At 39.5% G+C, this 14811-nt stretch overlaps 3 protein-coding genes across 3 annotated transcripts; all 3 read left to right on the forward strand.

Moving 5' to 3' along the window:
* Positions 1-1465: 1465 nt before the first annotated feature.
* Positions 1466-4317, forward strand: myct1a (myc target 1a). The gene is made up of 2 exons (XM_079646145.1): positions 1466-1784; positions 2673-4317. Exons 1-2 carry the CDS (start codon positions 1730-1732, stop codon positions 3218-3220), a joined length of 603 nt encoding a protein of 200 aa, XP_079502271.1. The 5' UTR covers positions 1466-1729; the 3' UTR covers positions 3221-4317.
* Positions 4318-5127: 810 nt separating this feature from the next.
* Positions 5128-13380, forward strand: serac1 (serine active site containing 1). Its single transcript, XM_079643233.1, has 17 exons — positions 5128-5216; positions 5688-5788; positions 5959-5995; positions 6097-6239; positions 6673-6762; positions 7347-7478; positions 7562-7683; positions 8029-8157; positions 8317-8430; positions 9535-9697; positions 9921-10071; positions 10180-10315; positions 10536-10636; positions 10824-10921; positions 11396-11578; positions 11671-11814; positions 12544-13380. The coding sequence occupies exons 2-17, from the start codon at positions 5695-5697 to the stop codon at positions 12678-12680; spliced, it is 1974 nt and encodes a 657-aa protein (XP_079499359.1). The 5' UTR covers positions 5128-5216; positions 5688-5694; the 3' UTR covers positions 12681-13380.
* A 263-nt stretch (positions 13381-13643) lies between these two features.
* gtf2h5 (general transcription factor IIH, polypeptide 5) lies at positions 13644-14811 on the forward strand. The gene is made up of 3 exons (XM_079643241.1): positions 13644-13781; positions 14158-14244; positions 14412-14811. Exons 2-3 carry the CDS (start codon positions 14210-14212, stop codon positions 14590-14592), a joined length of 216 nt encoding a protein of 71 aa, XP_079499367.1. The 5' UTR covers positions 13644-13781; positions 14158-14209; the 3' UTR covers positions 14593-14811.

The raw sequence follows: 14811 nt of genomic DNA on the forward strand, positions 1-14811 counted from the left end.
GAATCCTCATCGTAAAAATTATCGCATAACATATCACTTATCGCTACTATGATATCTTATTTTATGCATCGGAATGGCAGAATTATAAAAGCTACCGTTGGGATTGATAAAATATTTATCATTCATTTTATTAATTTAGAACCTCATTATTTTTCTGTTTGAGTTTAAACACTGCAATAATGTAGTAAATACTTTGTCACTGCCTATTGTGTTGCTGCTTGAAACCCTAACAGAAAGTACATTTTAGGGCTGCCCACTGTAATTTCCCCTCCATTCTGGCCAATGACATTTTGATAAGGTCGTGAACTTAAGCTATAAAGCTCAAAGAATGTCTCTCCCACCAACACATACGTCTCAGAACACAATGGCTACAAATACCATTCAGTGTTATGGGTGTTTTTATTTAGGACAGGTTTTTACAACAGTCAACAATTAAAGGAAGTTCAAGAGTTGGTCGGGCATTCTCTCTCTCACTCTCCTTTGGCCAATGAAAAGGCTGACAAATGTCAACTTCTTAATCAAAATTGTATGGACTTTGCATAACTTTTACTGTGTTTTGCTAACTTTGCTTAATGCTGTTTTTATTATATGTTTAGCCCTTTGAGGCATGCTTTGTTATATTGGCCTATAATGAACTTTTACTTGACTCATAAGGAACTCACAAATTGTGTCTCAACATCTAAGAATTATTCATCTTACTGGACAAAATTAAGGTTTCCAGTAAATAATTGATTATTTATCACCTATGGGAAGCAAACCCAAAGCTGATGGAAAAGTGGGGCTGGTGTACATTAAATGCAAACCAATATGACTGCTTGCATCCTTCCCTCTGACTTTGCAGATTTAGTTCAGAGGGGATTAAAACAATGCTGACTGTGGGATCAAGAATTTGTAACATAAGCTTTTCTGTCTTATCAAACTACAATGTTTTTACTGGATCTCTTGCACTGGGAAAAGACCAGACGTCCAATGCAGGCACCGCTGACCTGGCAGACAGTATGGAAAGATTGAGCTTCATAACAAAGACGCTGGAAATCAGAACGGGCAGGCAGTAGTGTCATATTTTGCATAATTACAACTCAGTTTTAAAAGCACTTACAGTATTGCCACCATCAAATCCAGCTGTGGTTGCAGGCCTGTTACTGCCAAACTGTCGCCTGTGGTCTCTTTGGTGGAAGGAAAAAATATTAGAGCGAAATATTTATCATTTCTGAAAGAAACAAAAATATTGGGGATTGTGGTGGACTTAGTTTCCTATGGTGAAAGCTGAAGTACTATTAGTCTAATGGCACTGGGCTGCTACCCTTCTACATTAATCAACCTGAAGGAAATGATGGGAGAGGAAGTGATTATAGCAACACCCCGTCTCTCCCCACCTCCAGGATCTCTGCCCTGGATAGATAAGCCACTCCTGTTGCTAATTTCAAGCAGAAAAGCAGGAAATGTGACAGTGTCGTTTTCCGCTTCCATAAACAAGACGACTGCCAGGGTTAGCCACCAGTCCTGTGTGCCTCTGGGCTGAGTCTCCCTCTGAGGGAGACAGACATACTGACAGAGAAAGTGAGCGAAGTACGAGAGAGGGAGAAAGTTAGAGAACAGGAAAGAGGGGAGCCAGAAAGACGGGAATACCCATCAGAAGTTCGAGAGACAGGCAGGAATTGACAGAGGAAGAGGGAGAGTAAAAGACGGACTGAATTGAGAACCAGTCTCTCTTTTTCTTCTCGAAGTCATGGCTGAGAACAACACAAATCTCTTTCTGGAAATACTTCAGTCCTTTGATGCCTGTGAGTTGTTTCTAACTTCCCTTCTCTTTAGGCTGGTCTTTCTGATGTGGTCTGCATAATTGGCATTGTTGTTCTCTCGGGAATTCCAAGCTTTAATTACCTCTGAAATAGATTCAATATGTGGGCCTGATTTCCTTTGAAGATCACTTAATTGAAACTTTTTTTCAACTCACTCTAAATCTATAAGGAGCTTCCGACATGTTTTTTCAGTGCTTTTCCCCCGAAATGTCATTTCCAGATGACTTTTCACCAGTGTCTCCTTCCCCTTTTCCAAAAGTTAGAGAAAAAAACGACTGTGGAAATATGGAATGGTAGCAAAGCGGCTTCAGCTTTTTAATGCTTAACTGTATTCAGAGGAAATTGATTTGTTTTTTCTGGCAGCGATCCAAAGGATATTTCTTAGCTGCTGCATTCTCTCTCTTCTCTCAAGCACGCTTATGTTGGTACGACTGCTTCTAAGGCAGAGAAGCAATGAACAAAAAAATCTGCCCTTTTTTTGTTGCAATGAAATGCAACTGGTTTGTTTTCCGGTGCTCTGGTAAACATAAAGGAGGAAAGCCTGTCATTTAGTCAAGGGGGCACCATCTTGCAAGACACTGTTGGCAATCCTCAATTTTTAAACAAACAGATGCTTTTTGTAATCTTGGTAAACGCATAGATAAGATAAGTTAAGATTCCTTCCATTCCGAGGGGATTATAAAAAAGACTGTTATTACCGATTCAATGCATTTTGATATATTGCATAGCTATTATTAAGCTCTTGTCCCCAAAAGTGAACCTGAAGAGTGTATAAGTTGGTTGGGTAGAGGAAATGAAAAAGTTGAAAAGTTTTATACTGAAGCATAGATCCTAAAATGTCCTTTTTGACATGTGTTTCTCTCTTCACAGTCCCTCTGATCATAGCTTTCTGTGTGTCCATTGCTGTGGGCCTGGTCTTGGGGGCCTTGGTTTATGTGATTTTGACCTGGATGTCCCGACGCAGAGCCGGCTCAGCCAGCATCACCCGCCGCATTCCTCGACAATCACGCACGTCTTCCCGTAGCCGTCCAGGTTTTAACCGCAACAGCAGCTACGACCGGCGCAGCAACAACAGTTTGGTCAGTGCTGCTTTCAGCTTCCACCGCCAGACTTCCTCCCCGGACCACCTCGACCCACTGGGGCACAAATCTAGCTTCAGGGCCTCTACCTTCCACCCTCTCCTGCAGTGCAGCCAAATCGCAAGGGAGGCAGAAGAAGGGAGCCAGACCACGCTGCCTCGTACACCAACTCTGACCATGTCCACTGGATCAGCTCAAACAGCAGCTCAGCCGGCTGCCACTCCACCCAGACCCGAGTCATTTTGGGGGAACAATGGCCTGAGGGGTTTTAATGCTACACAGACCCCACCTCCAGCCTATGAGAGCATTATTAGAGCATATCAGGAAACATGCACCTGAAGGAGTAAGTGCACCCAGATGACTCTTTACTAAATGAGCCCAGAGTGGGAAATGGATTTACAAATGATTTCAGACTGAGCATGTATTGATGATGATGATGATGATGATGATGATGATGATGATGATGATGATGAGGATGATTTATATGACAAGATGATGCAGAGTGGAGCCAACAAGGACATCAACGTTGTTTAAATTACAAAAGGTTCTGTGTGTATTTTAGTTTGTTAATATATATCTGGTATTGATTAGGCATTCTTCTATCATAAAATAACAGACAGTTGTTTTTTTTACCTTGTGTAATTATGTATTTCACCCTCACTGTTGCTGCTTTAACTCCGGAATTTCCCCACGGGGATAAATAAAGTTCCATCTTATCTTATCTTCACTCTCAGCAGAGTGACAATGGTTGCTAATGAACAAAAATTATTAATCGTAAAAAAAAATGCAGTCTGTATTCAGTGGTGATTGACACTCGTGTATACCTAAACAGAATCTTTGTTTGTTTTAGACAAGGCAAAAACCGACAAATATATAAAAATACAAAAACGTACTGGTCATTAGGCAAGTACGACGCAGGGGAAGACTTCTTCTTTGTCACTGCAAAAAAGAAATGATGATTGTGTATGTGTATCCCAAAAGAAAGTAAATGTTTGTGTGTTCACTTGTATTTAATACGTTGAGTCATGAACGTATGTAAAACCTGGTGGAGACAATTTTAAACTCTGATGTTTAATGTTTTTATTGCTGTCTCACACATGTTTTTTATTGACTTTTGGTTTATGGGATTGTGTGGCATTCAAAGTAATTAAGTGTGTCTGCAGGAACAGTATGTGTGAGCTGGAGAGAGATACATAGAGGTTGGGCATTAGGTGTCAAAAGTTTTGTGTTTTATATTAGAAATTACTTTACTGAACTTTGCTCATAAGTTAATTAAATAAATGCTAGAATCAAAAAGTATGATGAGTTTTTTATGCAAAAACTGTGGTTTGCAAATACAAACAAAGCACTGCCCTTAACTTGTATAAGGGAACACAAGATATGGAAATAATGTCGTGAAAATACTGCACCACAATAAAGTATTACAAATAAAAGTATTAAGTTGTATAGTTTTGAAGTTTGATTTTAGTTGACCGTGCCAGAAAAATGTTACAGCCTCTTGGCAGTCGGTATCACCAACATCAACATGTCTTTCTCTGAACATTATAAACTTTGAAAATAGTTTGTATTTGTTTCATGACTATTGTATTAGACTGCATATGTGTTCTTAAATTAGTATAGGTATGAGGTCCACCACATTAAGAAGGCAGATTCATTTTATGTCCATCTCGACTATCACAATAAAAGTTTTGCACAGGACATAGGTAATTAAAACTGACTTAACATCATTGTTACCTGTCTACTGGGCATGAGTGATATTGGGGAGAAGATGTGCCTGCAAAGATCCCGAAGCATATCCACCTTCCTGCCATGTATTAAGAGAAATAGTAGTAATGTCTGTCTTACCACTAGACAACAGACAAGATTTTATCCTCAGACTGATACTTGAAACTCATCATCCACACTCCACAACAACAAAGTTCGCCTTTGTTTTTCTTGCACTTAAATGGCAGTTACTGCATGTCGATGCACAAACCAGTAAATGATTGTTGTTTTGTCCTTAAAAGGAAGACCAGTGTTATCTAAATAGTTATTGTTACCTGGCGACTTTTAGCAAAACGTTTCATACACCTGACCTGTTCCTCTCCTGTCGACAGCAAAACATATTGTCAGATATTTTATTGTATTTTGAACAAATATCATAACAAAAACACAAATGAACCCTCACTGCACTGCAAACGTTTAGTGTTAAATGTTACAATAAACACTTATTTTCGTTGTACCTGAGTCGCGTTAGGGTTAGTTAATGTGGATGACGTATTATTTGTGAGACAACTTTCCGTGGTGCGCTGCAGAGAACATCACGATAGTGCATTGACAGCAGTCGATAAATAAGGTAATGTCACATTTCAACAAGGAAAATAAACCCTGCACGAACCGGTTTACCAACCCCCCCAGCTGGGTAGCTCACAGTTAGCTGGCGCGGAAGCTATTAAAGCGAAACGTTAGCTTTTAAGCTAGTTCTTAGTGCAGGTTAGTGTTAGCTAACTGTTAATTTAGCTTGAGCCGTTGTAACAGTTACGTTTTTTTATGCCAACGAGTGTCTCATATCTTAGTTTAACTTTAGGGTAACATACAGCTGGAAAATGAGCTGAGACTGACAGACAGCTGCGGAGGTGCTTCTAAACTGCAGCTAAGTTAGCTAACGTTAGCTAGAGAACTTGTGACGGATTTGATTGGCGTTACATTTACCACTTGGCATTATCAGGTGTCAGGCATGACCGTGCTATGCACAGCTGTATTCGTTTCTTGCCTGAGATTCATACGGTTTTATTCATTTATCCCCAACACACTTGGTGACATGCAGGCGGAGGATGTCTGCAGCTGCTCTCCGTTTGATCCGCTGTCGGAGACTGAGCACAGCTGGGTCGCCTGGAGTAAGGAAAGTGCCTCTGTGGAAAGATTTAAGTACGTTATGATGGCACACAATTCTCATACGTGTATACCGATTATTGTTAGCAAACTCACATATCTAACTACATGGATTTAACCTGTATGCGTTTGTGAGTACAGTTTGAAACATGTATCTAATGTATATCAATAAAGGTTAATCTTCTTCATTTTTTGCTGACCTATAGGAAAGTTTGCTAAAGTAACTGCTGCAGTTGTCTCTGGGTAAGTTACAATATTTGCAAACATCTTTCAATCTTTTTAATCAATTGCAAACTTGTGTGAAAAAAACTTTCAACCACAGCTTATCCATTAACTTTCTATAGGGGCTGTCTTTTTATCACTTATGAAGTGGTGGCCTTGGACAAGGCTGTGACCATTGATACTAGTGCAATTCTTCAGGAAAAGTACAAGTCTTACATCTATCTGAGAGCCACTCCTTCAGATGAGAAGGACAACCTTACTGCAGGTACTGAAAATCATCCACCCAGACTTTATGGCTAAGCTGGAAATGATGTCCCTTTTTATAAACGCCTTATAAACCTGCAAATAATAATTTGACCATTTAACATTTTGGTTTGGATTAGATTTTTTTTAGGCTTTATTTATGTCTTGCCTCAGCACAAAGTCCCACTGAGTTTGCCATGTCCAGGTGTCCAGTGACGTCTGTTATCATTACTTCCTGTGATTCCTTCCTTCCCCTCCATATAATCTTTCCTTCCTAAATATTCGGGTGTTAACTGATCTCACTCCCACAGGTCAAGGTTCTCTCATTTGGTGAAAACAATCACCTAAAAACCAATACTCAAATACCAACTAGCAATCTTTATTCCTTTCTGTTTTGATAGAAATACAATTTAGATTTTCTAGGTCATTGTAGTCATGTTTTACACTGTGTTCAGGGCTCACACACAAAGCAAGGAGGGAACTTCACAAAGCAGCAAGGCGGTTTCTGGAATTATCCTCGAGGGTTTTGCTGCAATCACTAGACGGTAAGAAATAAAAAGTTGTTATACTGATCCAGATCACCTGACCTTTTATTTAAAGTGCAAAATGTTAAGACCAAAGTATTTCCCAAAACATTTCTAAGATTGTAAAGCAGATGTAGCTGCAAGTGGAAACCAAATATTTATTCTCATGAAACTACAGTTGTACTCTAATTTTTATGTGGAGTGTTGACGTTAAGACTAAAGGAAACACCTGCCTTGTACATGAACATCCTGTTTTGAATGTCTCACAGGCCATACATGAATGGTTGTTTTACTGACTTTATATTTCCTCTCACTTATTACTTTAAATGATACATTTTTAGATTTTTGAAACATGTGACCTTCTTTTCCAGTAAGACATATCATAAATTAACATTTGACTTTTTAAAAATAAAAAGCGGCCACGTTGATGACACAAGTTTTGACTCCACAAGGTTTGTAACATCCTAGCAGTGGTACAGTAGATACTGGTAGTTGGTCATAGTAGATTTCACCGTCCCTTTAGAAATATGAGTAGTGCCTTGGTGTGATCATTTTGTTGTGTAAATGTTGAGCCTGTCACTGTGCTCTCTATCTGTATATCTTAGAGCACTTCAGCCATGTAGATGCAGACCCCCATGAGGTGGCATTATGGGTCTTACTGAAGAGGACAATGTCACCCAATAAAGCCATCAGAGTGCAGGCTGTTCAGGAGCTGGCAGAGAATCACCACTGGCAGGGTAAAATACTCTAAAACTGTTGCATATCACTCCAGGTTTACCGTGTATACAACAAGTGAAGTGAACTGTCATTCAAAACGCAGACTACCAGTACCAGACAGCAGCCCAGATTATAGACCAGCGGACAGCAGTGGGTCTGGCCCGGACCCCTAAGGTGGACCTTCGATTCTTCCTGCGTTCACCTGCACTGCCTGAACTGGAGAACGTAAGTAGCTCTGATAAATAATCTAAAGTTTAGAATCCTTCAATATCTGTAATACAGACATTGTTCATTTCATTAATTAAAACTATGACACAATATGCTTGTCAATTACCTTTTTTTTTCATGACTAAGACACAACAATGACACTGACTTGAATGGACATTAACTGACTGACTGCAATATTGTTTAAGAAAAGACTAAAGTAAGATGTAGTTAGAAAAAATAGAAACTTTACAAAATCTCTTTTTTTTCATTAAAGTGTTTTTCTTTCAATGCAGTTCGGTTACCTGAGCTTCAAATCACAGAGTAATATAAGAGGAAAGCTATGGTGTGTTGAATTCTTCACAGAATTTGTCGGCAGAGGACGGACTGAGACAGCTGCTGGCGTCCCTGCCTCAGTCTGAGGTGGATAAATGTGTTCAGTACTTCACATCCCTGGCCCTCAGAGAGAGCACCCAGTCCCTGGCAGCACAACGGGTAATTGTGACGGAAATGTTAACTCTCACATGCACTCTATATACTGCTTTTTTCAGACTTATCTAGAACTCAAACTGGCAGGAAAATAAATTGTTTGTCCAAAAAGGCTTCATATTATTTTCCCAGCCTCTTTCTAACACTTGCTCTCCTACGTTGCAGGGCGGTCTGTGGTGTTTTGGAGGGAATGGACTGCCTTACGCACAGAGCCTCACCTCCGTTCCCTCTGAGAAGGTGGAATCCTTTTGCCTACAGGCACTGGTACAGCACTCAAAGGTAATGATGGCCATTACACATTTAAACCATTTGATCTAGTCTTGGTGGAAGTTTTCTGGTTCCTTTAATGGAACTGATCATAGTAACAATCAGTTAAACGCAACACAGAAGTGCATTCAATAGCACATCTTGTTGGCCAGGTGGGTTGAACTGAATCATATATTTATATACTGACATTGGTTTATTTTCAGGTGCAGAGGGTTTAGATATATTGACAATAGAGATATGTTTCTTCTTTTAAATGTAATAGAATTAGATGGCAGCTTGTGGTTTTTAAAGCCAATACATTTGTTATAATTACATACTACCGTAATTTTCGGACTATAAGCCGTGCCTTTTTTCCCATTTTTCGACGCTGCGGCTTATATAACGGTGCGACTAATCTATGGATTTTTACAGCTAACGGCCACTAGGGGACCTCCTAAATCTATGGATTTTACAGGTTACAGTCCACAACCTTTAACTCTATGGGCTCTATGGCCGGTCCGCGCCCCCCACCTTTAAGCGGCGGGTTCCAGCAGGAAAAGCTGGAGGCCGGAAAAGAGTGAGACAGGTAGCGCGCAAAAGTAAAAGTGGAACCGAGAGTGGTACGAGAGACAGAACGAGAGCAAGACAGACAGACATTACGAGAGCGAGACAGTTTGTCCCCGTACCACTGGTTGAAAACCACTGCTGTAGATCACTGCCGGTACGTGCGCTGGGAGCGCACCGTTTAAGTTTGAAAGTTGAAAAGTTTGTGTGTCTGAAACACTATGTGATACAGTACAGTTTACACAGCACAGTACATGTTCTGTAGCTACTATTGCACTAAATGGTAACACTTGAATACGTTATGCAAATATGCAACTTGTTTGTTGAAATGTTAATAAATGGGAGCTTCCTCAAACAGCCCTCTCTTTCCCGACAATCCCCTCTGTGCACGAACCCTTACATATGGTAATTAAACATTAAAACACCTGCGGCTTATAGTCCAGTGCGGCTTATATATGTACACATCATTCAATTTAGCTGCTGCGGCTTATATTCAGGTGCGCCTTATAGTCCGGAAATTACGCTAATCATAACAAAATGTCCGGAACTTACTGAAACACATCCTGCCTGCAGGTAGAGAGCCACTGTGAACACATAGTTTCCAACGGGGGTCTGCAGCTCCTCCAGAGGGTTTATCAGCTTCGTAAAGACTCCCTGAAGATCCAGAGGAACATTGTTCGAATCATAGGAAATTTGGCGCTCAATGAAAGTGCTTACCAGGCCATTTCCCAGTCTGGTAAGTCGGACACTCATCTGATTATTATAGGATGATCTTTGGAGGAAATGTTCCTATTTCATCTATGGATTACATAATATGTTATCACTAGGATCATCATTCAACATGTATCAAATTGCTTTACAATATAGGTATTGTTAAGACTTGTATGTATGTTTGTCTTCTGTATAGAAATAAATCCAATATTTTCTTTTTTTATTCCTTACCTGTATCACTACCTCAGGCTGGATATCTGTGCTGGCTGAGATGATGCAGTCTCCTCATGTCATGCAGGCGTCTCATGCAGCTCGCGCTCTCGCCAACCTGGATAGGGAGACGGTGAAAGAGAAATACCAAGACGGCATCTATATCCTCCACCCACAAACACGTGACAAGTAGGTAAACACTTATTTCTATTGCCACATAATTGTTTATAAAGTATACGTTTCATTTGATTTACTATTTAAACCAACAGTTGTCTCTAACAATGTGTTCATTTCCAGCCAGCCAATCAAAGCTGACGTGCTCTTCATCCATGGGATTCTCGGGGCAGCTTTTAAGACTTGGAGGCAAAAGGACCGTAATGGGTTAGAGGAAGAGACAGAAAGCAAGGATGACTACACTGAGTGCTGGCCGAAGGTGAAAAATCCACATATGGATCAACATTAAGTCTCTTTCCAGGTTCTCCCTCCTACGATAAAAAATACATCTTTGTTAAAACTGTGGATTGGCCTATGTTGCAATTGGGGAGACTTAGTCGTGTTTGCTCAATTCAATGTGAGGTCTAACGAAGATTTGACTTCATCTTGAGAAAATTAATCATCACCCAAATCTTTGTTTTGTCCTTTTTTATTGACAGTCATGGTTGGCTGCTGACTGTCCCAATCTGAGAGTGCTATCAGTGGAGTATGACAGTCACCTCAGTGACTGGATGGCCAAGTGTCCTGTTGAGAATCAGAGGTGAGGAATATGTAGTTTCTTCATGTTTCCATAACATATTAGGGGCTCTGAAACTTACTTCTCAATAATAATGACTTTCATATTTTGCAAAAGTCACACGTATATTTAAGATTTTTTTTATTGAAATTAAATGTTTTATTATCCTGAATTCTCCAGTATTCATTGTGCGATTCATTAACTTTTCCAGAAAGTCCTTGGCCTACAGAAGTCGAGAGCTGCTAAAGAAGTTAAAGCTGGCTGGAGTCGGAGAGAGACCTGTGGTCTGGGTAGCCCACAGTATGGGAGGTAGTCTGTCAGAACTTTCCTTCCACAAACATGTCAGAATTTGGCACAAATAGCTCAAACTAGGGCTGTACTGAATAGTTTGAAGCTTTATTATAAACATTGGAATTTGAATTCCAGAAGAACATTCGAATGCTGTGCAGTTTCTGTGTATTGCAGGCCTAGTCAGTCTGTGTAAATCAAATCTCTGCACAGTAGCAGATCAAGATTAGGCTACATTAATATTGAGTATTATACTATTTGGAGAATTAGATTTGCCTTGTGTTATCCAAACATTGTCTCAGTCTATTTATTTAAAAGAAAAGTAATCATTTTCAAAATACACATGACAACAAATGTATAAGTGTTTACTTATAAGTTTTAAAAAAACATTATAAATGTATGAAATAGTAAGTGGATTTTAATATTTCACACAGCTTGCAATTGGCTGATTTAAAGGTTGTGCTTACTGTCTGTCTGTATCCTCTCATCCAATAGGATTGCTTGTGAAGAAAATGCTGCTGGATGCCTCTGAGGACCCAGAAATGCAGGCACTGTTAAACAACACCAAGGGCATTATGTTCTATAGTGTTCCTCACCACGGCACCTTTATGGCAGAGTATTCGGTCAATGTCAGATATCTCCTCTTTCCCTCTGTAGAAGTCAGAGAACTTTGTAAAGGTAAGTTAAACAAATACATTCTGAGGTACAAGACTGTAAATGTTTCATAGAAATGTTTAAATAATTATTTTCATTTTCGATGTGTTTTCAAGACTCACCAGCACTGCGCAATCTGAATGAGAACTTCCTGGATATGGCAAAAGAAAAGGAATTTAAGGTGCTGAGCTTTGCAGAGACGCTGCCAACCAACATCGGTCCAATGATCAAGATCCTAGTGGTGCCAACACAGTCAGCAAGTATGTAACATTAATGAACATGGGAAATGTAGTTTTGATGTAGAATAGAATGGAAGGCCTTTATTGTCATTATACACAAAATATACAATGAGATTTTGTAGTGCAATCCTGTCACAAACGATATAGCCTAAATACAGTGGTGTAGTGGGGATTTTCTTACTGGGTGGACGGGAGACACTATGGACGCACTCGTGAACTGTCAACGGGGGGGGGGGGGGACCTCTGTGTCGCCTGTCAGCGCAACTTAAATGATGCCGTTTAGACAATATAATAATAAAGGGCGGTGCCGGCTGTCAGCGAACCGATCCGGCTTTTCTGCGCGACTATCACTCAAATGCGGGACATAGTGTCAATGTGTGGTACTCGGGACAAATAATAAAAATGCTGTGTTTGCAGTCCCGCACAGTGCGGGACACCTGGTCACCCTACACACACGGTTCTGCCCCTCACACACACACACTTCAAATCAAGTTGCATAAATGCTTGAGCTACGTTTTTATTATAATTACTGTGAAATCTGCCTATTATTACAACAAACACACACTTGCAACTGATAACACTGGCAATGATTTTAGATGTATTAGACTATTAAAAAAAGAACTCATGCTTCCCCACGTCCAACGCCCACTACACCACTGCCTAAATATGAATGCATAGATCTTGAAAACAATAAGGATGTAATCTTGTTATTTTAGCACATACCTTGATCAGGCTCTGGTTTGGTTTCAGATCTCGGCATCGGGGAGCTCATCGAGGTGGACGTAGATCATCTCAACATCTGCAAGCCAGAGAAGAAGGACTCATTTCTGTACAAGCGCAGCCTCCAGTTCATTCTGGAAGCTCTGCAGAGCTACATCAGCCACTGACTAAAATATATGAACATAAACACACCGATACACTTTTTACTTGAAATGGGGTAGAGCCAGACACCAATCCCCTCTAAACCAAGTGGAAACATAACTGCCTTTCCTTGTTGTACATTTACATAAACAACCACTAATGTGATCATAGTATAAATAGTGAAATTCATTATAACTTACACATCAAATTGTAAAGAGTAGTCAGTTGTGAAATATTGGGTGCTATTTAGTTTTCTAGTCATCCTTTTAGATTGGTCTCTCTCAAATAGAGTATTTTTTAAATCATTGACATTGTTTGAAAGATCCTATTTACGAGTTTCAAATCATTCAAATGTATAATATATTTTATTTGTATGGCACTTTTACTTACCAGTTTGACATATGGGACATTATGGTCATTCAAAATGTACATTAAGATGCACTGACTTGTCTTTACCACTCATGCCACTCAGTATTTTTGACGAGTGGTATTAGATTCTATTTTTTAAATTGTTTTATTTAACTCTTATTCAAGTATGCGTGTCATATTGTTGGCCAAAACATGTTCCTTCCTGAACTTTACCTCAAATGTACCTGTTGTTATAATTTCAGGTTGCTTTATTCATTTGTACAGGGCTAATCAGGCAATTGGTTTTCAATCTCCATGTTGTTTGTTGTCCAAATTGCCACAAGCAATGCTGACTATGAATAAATGTATCAAGTTGGACTTTGTCTATTCTTCTATCTTTCAACTACTAAGGGAAAAGTTGTGAGTCTCTAGGCACGACTGCTTTATGGTAATATGGGCTTTGATTTATTATTAAATCAAATTCATTTTAGTTTTCAGTAGAACTTTTACTGTTATTAGATCTTACAGACAATACTAATGTAAGGTCACTTACACATTTGAATGCAGTACTTTTACTTTAAGTGGAATATTTGTATATTGTAGTTTTAGAACCTAAAATAAAATCGCAATATTCCTTTCATCACTTGAATTAACTTGCGATACTATTGCCATTTCTTCCGCCTTCGCGTTTTTTGCATCGCAGAATATTGTCCCTCGGTGCAGACCGTACATCTACAATGCTATGAGACATTAGCATAGACAACAGACACAGGTCTCAGGTTGGTTTGAGTCCCTCGTCCTTTTCAACTCCTTTGCCTAAATATTACTATGTATCTTAAGGTTTAACGATAGTTTGTTCTGCTTAATATTTGTTGCGGGACTAGAAAAGTTAACAAACTAACCAGGTTAAAGCCTAAAGCTAACGTTAGCATTTGTGCTTGAGGCACCAACGTTACCTAATCTTTTCCCCCTCTAAGTTAACGGCATCTTATGTTAAAGTTACTATTTTCATTTGACAAGTCAGACCTGGACATGACACCTTTTTTTATATTGTTCGTTCATATTTATCGACTGACAAACTGTCTTGAGTTTACCCATTACTCTCGTTAGCCTCTCTTGTTTACGGTCGCAAATTAAAATATTTTTGTGTTACAGGTTTCGAGCGTTTTATTTAGCATCGACTGCTTATTCCTCTGCACCTGTCAACATGGTCAACGTACACAAAGGTGTCCTTGTTGAATGGTAAGTAAATCTGTCCAGAGACATTTCATTTGCATCTTGACAAAGTAATTCTGATCTACACAAACAGAAAACCATGTCTGCAATCTGCATGTTCTTTTTTGACATTTTTAAAGGGTATATTGACTTACAAAATCTTCCACTTGCTCCCATCCTGCTCGCCGGACCAGTGATCCTGCCATGAAACAATTCCTCCTGTTCCTGGATGAAAAAATGGCCCTGGGAAAGAAGTTCATCCTCAAGGACCTTGACGACACACACTTGTTCATCCTAGAAGAGGTGGTGAAGACCCTGCAGGAGAGAGTCGGCGAGTTAATGGACCAAAATTCATTCCCTTTCAAGCAGCAATAACACTCAACTTTTCAAAGCAGTCTAGCTTCTTGGACTTGAGGCTGTAAGACAGTTTGTCTCCAAATGAACATGGTTTGCAATGTTTTAACTGCAGACGGAAATGGAGCAATTGCTCTTTTTTGTTACAATAATGTGAAGTAAAAATGCTTTACAGTGTTGGCTTTGTAAAGAATGCATTTCTTTTCTGATTAAAAAAACACATTTGTTAGCATTCTGAAA

This window comes from Notothenia rossii (assembly GCF_949606895.1).
Source record: "Notothenia rossii genome assembly, chromosome: 8".
Taxonomy (NCBI): domain Eukaryota; kingdom Metazoa; phylum Chordata; class Actinopteri; order Perciformes; family Nototheniidae; genus Notothenia; species Notothenia rossii.

Bases quoted from the DNA above. Each gene is read 5' to 3' on its own strand.
- gtf2h5 (XM_079643241.1), top strand. From the start codon at position 14,210: ATGGTCAACGTACACAAAGGTGTCCTTGTTGAATG. The intron at 14,245-14,411 runs GTAAGTAAATCT...TCGCCGGACCAG, and splicing joins AAAGGTGTCCTTGTTGAATG to TGATCCTGCCATGAAACAAT.
- serac1 (XM_079643233.1), top strand. From the start codon at position 5,695: ATGTCTGCAGCTGCTCTCCGTTTGATCCGCTGTCGGAGACTGAGCACA. The intron at 8,158-8,316 runs GTAATTGTGACG...CCTACGTTGCAG, and splicing joins AGTCCCTGGCAGCACAACGG to GGCGGTCTGTGGTGTTTTGG. The intron at 10,316-10,535 runs GTGAAAAATCCA...TTTTATTGACAG, and splicing joins ACACTGAGTGCTGGCCGAAG to TCATGGTTGGCTGCTGACTG.
- myct1a (XM_079646145.1), top strand. From the start codon at position 1,730: ATGGCTGAGAACAACACAAATCTCTTTCTGGAAATACTTCAGTCCTTT. The intron at 1,785-2,672 runs GTGAGTTGTTTC...CTCTCTTCACAG, and splicing joins ACTTCAGTCCTTTGATGCCT to TCCCTCTGATCATAGCTTTC.